Below are 10,319 nucleotides of genomic sequence, written 5' to 3' on the forward strand. Positions count from 1 at the left end.
TGTTGTGGTGCATTTAGAACTTCTCCTGTACCAGCGCTGCAAGTAGAGACAGGAGAAATGCCATTACACCTCAGGCGTCTGAAATTGAGTATGGCTTATTGGGTCAATTTAAAAGGACATAACGCATCTCATCCTACTAAGGAGGTCCTTAATGAATGTTGGGAATATGGCAGGTCTCAGATCTGTAGCTTTGGCTGGCAAGCTAACGGATTAGCAAGTCAGTTGGAGATAGAGGACATAACATGCAGTAAGACTTTGCCTCTGGCAACAACCTCACCTTGGTTATTTAGTTCCCCTAGGGTGATTATAGAAACTAAAGAAAATGTAGGGCAGTATCTGAGTATGTGCTACAATACAACAAAAATATATACAGACGCATCAAAAGATTGTGAGGGTAAGACTGGCATAGGGGTGTATATTCCTGAATCTGATATATATATTAAAAAGAGGGCTACTGATCAGTTATCCATTTTTGCAGCTGAAATGGCAGCCATCAAAACTGCATTGCAATGGCTAGAAGAGACTAGGCTCCCTAAAGCAATCATTTGTTCTGACTCAATGTCATCTCTCAGTTCTATTCAAAATGGAGAATCAACATGTAGACAGGATCTATTGAATGAAATAAATCAAATCATTTTTGCAATTAATCAACAGGGAAGGACAGTCCAGTTTGTATGGGTTCCTGCTCATAAAGGTGTTGAAGGGAATGAGGAAGCAGACAAGCTGGCAAAAGAGGCAACGAAAGAAGAGGAGGTTCAATTAAGCATTCCACTCAGTAAGTCAGAGATCAAGGTACTCATAAAACAAAAAATTAATACAATGTGGCAGTCTGAATGGGATAAGGAGAAAAAGGGTAGGCATCTTTACAAATTACAACAAGAAATCGTAGGGAAAAAGAATAGTTATATAAACAGACAGGAGGAGGTATGGTTCTACAGAATGAGGATCGGTCACACTGCTCTTAACAGTAATTTATTTATCATGAACAAACATCCATCTGGAAATTGTGAGGTTTGTGGAGTAAGAGAGGATGTAGAACATGTTCTGCTAAGTTGTGAAAGATTTTCTAGACAGAGAGAAAAACTGAAAAGGACCGTTAGTGCAGAAAAAAGAGTTTTCTCCTTGGAAACGTTATTGGGTGAGCCAAGAGCAGGAAGTATTACTGGGTCCATAGTATCATTTATTAAAGAAACACAATTAGCGATTAGGATTTAGAACTCTTGTTTTGTTTTGATTGATTTGGTTATACTGGTTTTGTTATATTTTATTTTTATATTTTATTTGATTCAATTTTCTTTAAAGATCCCCAATGAACTGCACCTCAGTCCAGTAGATGGCGGTAATACACGTAGCTTGTAAACCGCCATAAAACTCTACAGAAGAAGAAGAAGTATTGACGGCAGTTGGAAAAACCCCGGCGAATAAACCAGTACGGAATGAAGTCGGTCGTCAGCCTGAGTTTATACTAAAGTATTTAAGATAAGTTTATGTATGCCAGAGGGCAAAACATTACACCTCCCACCCTCGAAAGCAATGGCTGTAAGTTTTTTTGTTGTCTCACACTGTAGTTAATATGTTTAAGTGACCTACGTTTGGTTTCTATGAGCTGTGTTAGTCCGTTGATATGTAAAATAAAATGATTAGTCATTTATGTTACGTGCTAATATACGTATGACTGTCAATGGCTAACATTAGCACTTATTAGCCAGCTGTGCTGTAATAATATAGTAACTTGCTGTGTTAGAAGGTATCTTAACTAAGTCGTTTCTGTTTCTTGTTTATTACAGTTTCACGCATAAGTTCACCTGTATATCAATAAAGGAGCAAGGCGCTCGTTTCCTGACTCGTGAAAACGCAGTTAAACTTTCAGCCACACTGGTCGTGTAAAACGCGTAGCGGGAACAGTACATTTAGTGTTTATGATTTATTTATATTTATTGATACGCTCATTTCTTCGTCGCTAGATCTAAATCTGTGGACCAGACTATAATTCAGGCAGGTGCGCTAACAAACAGTATAGAAGCAAGGCGGTGCAACTTCCTGGTTGGAATGCTGAAGAGAAATAGAACGGGAACAGTTTTGAATTGAGATCTAGGCTAGCCGATGTTCTCATGTAGATAATTGGAATCGCAATGGAAAGTTTTTTTAAACGTGCGATGTATAGATGTTCGATCAGCTGACGACAGTTTTATATATTTATAAAGCACCTCTCGCACAGAATAGGTGGTGGGCCGAAGCCTCGAATCTGTTCAACTTTGCATTTTAATTTAGGAGGACCTGAATTTCTAAAGTTGGGATGATTATATAATTTCTAACGATAAACCAGTTGTTGCCAGGACAGTTTCCCGTGGAGTTTGTCCAACCCATAGTGTAAAAGTTTGTTAAACTTGCCGGCTAACACAGTTGCCTACTAAATCAGTCGAACCAATAACACGATGTTATACTGGCGTAAGAAAATTATTAACCAATCAGATGCAGCCTTATTGACACCCGTTTCACCGATTACTCATGTTGACATCTTTCACTGCTGCCGCGACAGCTCCAACACATTGAAACGGAGACGTGTTGTAAGTAATAATTTGATCAGTATTAGGCCGTTTTAAAACATGTTTGTTTTCTAAACCGTCTTTTTCATACGTGAGTGATGGTGTAAATAGTTTTAGTTCGCTAAAGAGCCGTAGTTTGTACTATATAGCCTTGCTTAAGGTTAGCTATGCTATTTGTTAATACCTCATTTACCTTGTCTCTGTCAAGTTTAATAAACGTTATTCACATTGTATGGAGTCGATGGTAGACTCATAAACCACGCAACACAAAACGTTATAGTCTAAGAAATATTTAATCATCAAGGGGGAAAAGGAAAGGTAAGGGGGAAATGTGGATTTCCTGAGCACTGGGACCAGAGCCACAAGGCTAAGGTCGGTTAGTCCACAAAGAGCCACCCCTCCCTGGCAGTACTGCCATACCAGGGTAATGCCAAGGGGTGAGATCTCTCCCTAGTCCTATTCTAAGGTGTTATTATCACAATTTGTGCACTTGCACAGGTTAGTACATGGCAGCTCATACACTTTGCATGTACGTTTTCCCCTGACACAGTTTTTTTTTTGCAGGAGCAGTGAACAAGCTCAAGGATTGCCTCTGGAGCTGGTGGAAGTGACATCCAGTCCACCTCACAGCCATCTTCCAGCCATGATTGATTGGAGGAGGAATGTCTTGGTTAAAGAATGCCCAACTTTCTGCAGGCAGCAAAGACGATTTTTTCCTCAGTAGGCAGCAAATCGCATCCATTCTATCCCAATGAGAGCAGCACGATAACGCGTGCCGTGGACACCCACCGTTACTACAGGTGCATCTCTACGGCAGCTAAAGTAAAGTGTAGGATAAGTAAGAAATTAATAGTTATCTGTAAGTGAGACTTATGTCTGACAGCAACAGATTGTTAGAATGGAAATATATTATTAATGTAAGTTAAATTTGTTGGCATTTATTCATTTGTCTTGTAGATGTTCTAACTCCAGAGCAGTGTGTGTGTGGAACATTCTTGATTAGGCAGTGTGTGTGGAACATTCTTGATTAGGCAGTGTGTGTGGAACATTCTTGATTAGGCAGTTGGTCAAGACATTTCTTTGGCTTAGTGGCCTGTTAATGTCATGTCTGAGAAGAACGTGGAATAGCCTGCAAACGTCTTACTACAGGTGCGTCTCTACGGCATCTAAAGTGAAGTGTAGGATATGTAAGAAATGAATAGTTATCTGTAAGTGAGACTTCTGTCTGTCAGCAACAGATTGTTAAAATCCAAATATATTATTAATGCATGTTAAATTTGTTGGCATTTATTCATTTGTCTTGTAGATGTTCTAACTCCAGAGGGTTTGACTTAATGGCTACCTAGTTCAACAGCAGTTCCACTCATGGCGTCATCCTTGAAGAGGGGTAGGTACCCACCCTTACCTTGATTTTCAGCTTGACAATAGGCTAATACTGTAGTGACGAGCAGTCATGGCTAATGTCGGCATTTTCCACACCATTTATTTAAACAAAAGGACAATTAACACATATGGCAAACAAGCAGGGATCTTAAAAACACAACACAGACCAGCGTCAAGTTATCAGTCACTTTTTTTCTGTGGTCCGAGCACTTCTTATGTTTACGGTGTCCATGGACTTCCATTCACTTTATTTGCAGTTATTCGCGCAACTGCTCTTACTCACGCCGTTGGAATAATGTATGCATCGTTTCACTTTTATAATACACTTCCATACCTGAAGGACGTATACACATAGAATGGACCAGAACTACAGTAACAATTGTGAGGCATTTTAATCTAAAACTCCGACCCAGTCTAAAGCCCATAGGATCGTTTTTTTAGTAAGTGTGGGTAATTGTGAACAGAGACGCTAATACACAAGGGACACTCACACACACTCACACACACTACACATGGGGTATTTACACACAACACACGGACTCGAAGCCATAACAGAAATACACCCTACATTAACACAGGCTGGGGAATGCGAGTACAATTTAAGTGGAACATTAACACACATGAAAAGCGTTACAGACAGACTTATGGCCAAACTTGTATTTTACAGAGAGTAGCTCGTAGGGGGTTTTTAGTAAGGGATGTGACTGTCTCTAGTGCTGCTGTTTGTTAGGTCTGCTTTCTGTTTGAAGCCTTGACAGGAGAGGACCCAGAAGAGGCTGCAAGTGGCTTCTCCCCTGAAGCTCAGGATGGGAAAATTGTAGCTCAGGGTGGAAGCCATGTCTCAGCTCCAACTGTGACTGGCAATATAGTTCAGGGAAACATCAACACACACCATCATTATCATGGTAAGAAAAAGACATTGGATTCAACAGTAAATTATCTATTGATGCCCTGAGTGTTAATATAGAAGACATATTTAATCTATAGTGCTGTCACACACACACGCACACACACACAATTCATCCTCTTTATTCCCTGAAGGTCTTGGGGTTTCTGCTCCGGCAACACCACCACAGGACCCGGGTAAATTCAGATTTGATTGAATTACTATTTCATCATTATATTATATTAAAACTGAAACATAATTTAAAATAATAGTTCAGGGAAACATCAACATCAATCATTATCCTGGTAAGAAAAAGACATTGGATTCAACATTAAATGATCTATTGATGCCCTGGTTTGACCATTTAATTAAGAAGACATTTTTCACACACACACACACGCACACACACACACACCCACACACACCCACCCACAGTGTGAACATCAGATGTTTATTATAGCGTTAGCTCCAGGTAATGCTAGTCCAGGGGTGCTGCTGAGCAGGGCACACTGGTCAGTGACATGTAGGGGTGTGTAGGGTAGAGGTCAACATAAACCCTGGACACAGTATGACTCCATTCAGTGAAGCCCAGTTGTGTAGAATCATGCCAACTGTTCTAGACAGTAAGCAGCATGCAAACCATGAGTAGGAGTAGGAAAGACCATCCACACACACACAAACACACACACACACACACACAAACCATGAGTAGGAGTAGGAGTAGGAGAGAACATCCTCTCCAACCCAGTAGTGTCTCTGGTCAAGCCCAGAAATGTCCTTTTGGGAAAACCGTTCAGTGGATGTCCACCTCATCCTCTTCATCCAAATTCATCTTCTTTATTCCCTGAAGGTCTTGGGGTTTCTGCTCCGGCAACACCACCACAGGACCCTGGTAAATTCAGATTTGATTAAATTACTATTTCATCTTTATATTAAATCTGAAAAAATAATTTAAGATAAAAGTCAATGTTGTTTATAAAATTGTTCTTTTGTAGATCATATCTCCAAAATAAATGAATACGAGACATCCATCTGCTCCACATATAAAAAAGTGAAGGAGTATAACTCTCTAGCTGGTGAGAATGTGCTGCTGGCTGACCGCTACACTGAGCTGCTGATCGTTGAGACACACAGAAAGCAGAGAGAAAGAGAGGAGGAGATCGGTTTAAGAGGAGAATATCACCAGAAGGTCTTAAAAACCAGGGCCAGTGAAGCATACAAGAGAATCACTGTTGACCAGTTGTTCAAACCCGATAAAGATGGAGATGTTCCAAAGGCAGTCATTCTCCAGGGCCACTCTGGACATGGCAAATCCTTCACTGCTCAGAAGATCATGTACGACTGGTCTTCAGGAAAAGTATTCAAAGACCTGTTCCACCTTGTTCTTCACCTTAAATGCAAAGAGCTTAATAAAATCTCAGAGGCATGCAGTCTGGTGGATCTCCTGAGCTACTGTCCAAGCTTCACCAGTGAGACAGCAGAGGTGCTGAAGGACTCAAACATGAAAGTGCTCTTCCTCATTGATGGCTTTGATGAGCTCAAGTTCTCATTTGAGAAAACTAGCACAGTGCCACTTAAAGACCCTTTCACAAAAGCTCCTGTTGAGGCCACTCTGAGTGCTCTGCTGAAGGGGCTGGTCCTGCCTAAGTGCTTCCTGCTGGTCACCACTAGGTCCACTGCTTCAGACAAACTGAGCGATCTGCTCAGTGGTTCTCAGCGTTTCACTGACATCCTAGGCTTCACTGAGGAGGGGGTAAAGGAGTACTTCCAGAGGTTTTTCAAAGAAGAACAGCTAGAAAAGAAAGCATTCGACTGTGTGAGGACCAATGAGACTTTGTACACTGCCTGCTTCATCCCCGTCATCTGCTGGATCACCTGCACAGTTTTCAGGGAGCAAGAAGAAGAAGGCATGGACATCACTAAGGAACTAGAAACAACCACCTCTGTATTTGTGCACTTTGTGTCCATTCTGCTGAAGCATCACTGCCAGGGTTTGAGTCAGCCTGCTGAGGAGACTCTGCTGAGGAGCCTGGGCCAGCTGGCAGAGAGAGGGTTACAGGAACATCAGGTTCTGTTTGATGAGAAGAGTTTGTCTGAGGCTTTCCCTGATCCATCACAAGCAACCAAACACAATCCTTTTCTCTGCAAATTCTTGCTAAGGAAGAAAGTCAAACAGGAAAGAATGTACAGTTTCATGCATCTGAGCTTCCAGGAGTTCTTCGCTGCTCTCCAGTACCTGATGGTGGAGAATGAGAAAGAGGCACTTAAAAAACTACAGGAGTGGTTAGGAAACGTTAAACGTTTTAAACCTGTTGTTCAATTCCTTTTTGGGCTTTCAAACAGAGACATTGACACACACCTGATAAAGCAGTCCAAGCCATCCATTAAAGCTCATCTGCAGAAGTGGCTCCTATGTGTTTTACAAAATCACAGAATGCCTCAAGTGGATATGCTGCATCTACTCCATTGTCTCTATGAGCTCCATGAGGAGGAGTTTGTAAGGGAGGCCATGGGAGTCTGGGGTAAGATGAAGTTTGACTCCATTCCCCTGACGAGGACAGACTGCTGGGTGCTGCTGTACTGCCTGCAGTGTTGCCCGACCATCAGAAGCCTGAAGCTCACGGGGTTCAGCAACATAACAGCAGAGAAGCTGAGGATGCTGCAGCCTGCACTGAGCAGGTGTCAGGAGCTGGAGTGAGTGTGTGTGTGTGTGTGTGATTGAGGAGCTGGGGTGAGTGTGTCTCTGAAGAGAGAAATGTGTCTTCAGATGGCATAATATACGGTGATACCAAGATTAGCACAATATAATACAGATTGCCTTCCACAATATGTGAGAAATAGAATGGATATTTTCACATACCACTACAAAAACAATCATTTCACCATGAGTAGAACTGTAACAATTCAAGAGGTGATCAGAGAACAAAAAGTAAATTGTTACATCAGTCAAGTGCCAAATAGACCTTTATGCGACTTTGAGTATTTTTATAATATTCTCAAAAAAATTAATATACAAAAGAGATTTGATACAGGTGAGGATATGAGTAATGAGTAATTTCATGCTCGGTATCAAAACAGTTCTGCTCTTTTCCTGAGCCTTTGACTTGTTAACTGATCTGTTGCTGTAATCATATTCAGTACAAAATGTCACACCAGCCAGTGGATTTGGATGTGAGTAATTCTACTCATGGGGTACTCTGGCCATGTGGAAACATCTGGCCATCAGTGTTTTCAAACGTTCAGCTTCATCTGTGTGTCGTGCTGTGGTCTGTTTGTGAGAGAGCTGATCTGTTGTGGTTGAATGGTCTGATGGCTGTCTTCATGTTGTTGAAAGGTTAACCCTGGAGAGGCTGTTAGATGCTGATGTTGTTGACCTGATCTCAACTCTGGGGGAGGAGAAGATCCTGACTTATCTGAGGTAATGATTTTACATTTGTGATTTGTGATCATATAGAACTTGTACAACTTCTATGTTTTCAACTCTACATTAGGTAGAGCCAATATAGTGTGTTCCTTGTGTTATATGCTTGTTGTCTTCCCTTCTGCTTGTGCCGTCCAGGACTGAATCCAGTTTCTACCCAGTTTAGCTTTGCAGTGTTGGGGAGTAACATTAACAAATCTGCCATCCTGTCTTCATTAGACATAGTTGATCTTAATAACAAATGGGTCAGGGTTAATTAAAGTAAAGAGAACATGAACACACATGTATAATGTGTGAGTGCATAATAAAGAGACCAGAAGAGAGAGATTGAGATGGGTCTGTATGTGCTCATTCACAGCGTGGTAGAGAGCAGCCTCTCACATGAGAGTGTGGAGCAGGTCCTCAGTGCTCTCTCCAGACAAAAGTCTGTGGGTGAAGTCGGTCTGTCTGTGACGACCATCACTGTCACCACCGCGGCCCTGTGCTTGGACTTCATTCAGGACACAGAGACGTGCCGTAAGCTGGAGTAAGAACAGCAAGATTACTCAAATTAACTGATTATCATAGCAGTCAAGGTTTATTAACTGCAAGGTGCTGAACTGATGGTGTGTGTGTGTGTACTGAAGGTTATATTTCTATTTTTGGTGATGTACACTGATAGGTGAGAACCATCTAACTCTGTGTTTGTTTGTTTATTGGTCAGTCCCCATTAACTCTGTGCTCTGATTGGCAGTCTTGTGGATGATCCAGGGCCATACTCCTCCTACTATCTCTTTGTGAGAAAAGACGCCGAAGGCATCAGGTAAAACCTCCCTTCATGAGAAGCTTCACTGTCTGTGTTAATGGTGTTGTATGTAAACGTTACAGGTTGATCCTGAAGAGTGAGCATTGTTATGTGTAAAATACTAAACTAAGCCCTCATGTGCCTGTGTTTCAAGCTGGAGGTAAAATCACTAGGGGTGTAAAAAATAACCGCTACGTATCGATATCCGTTTTTAGCGTGTAAGATACGACTACATCAATGCGTGAAGTCCCGTATCGGTATTAAAATGACATGAACCGGTCTTTGCCCGATTTAAAAGTTATGAACCGGTTCACAAGCGTTTGTCTCTCTGTTAAATTGCTACGCAAAACTCTCACTCGCTGACCTGTTGCATTTGATCTCAGTCAGAACAATGACAGCCTGTCATTGGCCAAAGCCTGCATTGCATAAGCCAACCAGGCTGTATTCTCACAAATAACGCCCCGAGGTACATGGAGGTATTATATAGACCTGGAGAGAATGACAGATTACAACTCCCATTCATTTCAATGGCCAATGCTATGCTAGCTACGCTATTCATTTCAATGACCAATGCTATGCTAGCTACTTCAGCCAAGGAAGATAAATCGCTGTTGATTGCGTGATTCTACAGACATCCTCGGATTTAAATAATTATAATAATAATAAATAGGAGAATATTTGTATGATTACCAATTATGTTTAACATTTATAGTCATGATTCCGAGACCGAGCCATCGTGATGTCCTAACATAAATAAAAGCACTATACCAACACAGTGACGCAGAACGCAGTGAATAAATAAATAAGCGCTAAACTCAATCGCGTGGATATAACCATAGTGGAATAGAATGGACACATCTACATTCTGCAACAGTATCTCCACCTCTGCACCGGTGAAATTAGGTCTGGGTTTACCGGTGCTCACTTTGACATGATTTTGATCAGTCTGAAGTTTCTTTCGCGTTGCCTGTGGAGTGTGCACACATTGCAATAGCATGCCCTTATAAGGAGCTGGGGCGTTTCTGTATGCAAGTTCAGGTGCATGAGAAAGCGCGTTCAATTAAAGAATCAGTGCACAGCTAAGAAAACTTTGGCGGTTTAAGAACACATTTCCAGGCTTTCATGAATCCGGCAGAGATCTTTTTTGAGGTTGGTCTTTCGAAGTTGGGAAGAAGATATTTAAGAAGAGACTTAAGAAAATGTTCGAGAATGAGGTCCATTGTTTCCTCACAACGCAGTGTTTTCAATTATTGAACTGCATTGAATCGCACTGAATCGTTTTTTATCAACATGCATCTT

The 10,319-nt window shown here is 41.4% G+C and overlaps 1 protein-coding gene across 5 annotated transcripts; it reads left to right on the forward strand.

Annotated features, from left to right (window-relative positions):
- Positions 1–508: 508 nt before the first annotated feature.
- Positions 509–7,526, forward strand: LOC116219611 (NACHT, LRR and PYD domains-containing protein 1 homolog). Of its 5 annotated transcripts, XM_042703741.1 has the most exons (8): positions 509–775; positions 1,303–1,539; positions 3,111–3,695; positions 3,853–3,933; positions 4,679–4,834; positions 4,971–5,012; positions 5,666–5,707; positions 5,811–7,526. In XM_042703741.1, exons 4-8 carry the CDS (start codon positions 3,912–3,914, stop codon positions 7,511–7,513), a joined length of 1,965 nt encoding a protein of 654 aa, XP_042559675.1. In that variant the 5' UTR covers positions 509–775; positions 1,303–1,539; positions 3,111–3,695; positions 3,853–3,911; the 3' UTR covers positions 7,514–7,526. The 5 variants fall into 5 exon arrangements, with proteins under 5 accessions (XP_042559675.1, XP_031419053.1, XP_031419055.1 ...); XM_031563193.2 differs by having other exon boundaries at positions 509–1,539; XM_031563195.2 differs by having other exon boundaries at positions 509–1,539; positions 3,111–3,375.
- Positions 7,527–10,319: the final 2,793 nt, after the last annotated feature.

This window comes from Clupea harengus, chromosome 25 (genome assembly GCF_900700415.2).
Source record: "Clupea harengus chromosome 25, Ch_v2.0.2, whole genome shotgun sequence".
In the NCBI taxonomy this organism is placed as follows: domain Eukaryota; kingdom Metazoa; phylum Chordata; class Actinopteri; order Clupeiformes; family Clupeidae; genus Clupea; species Clupea harengus.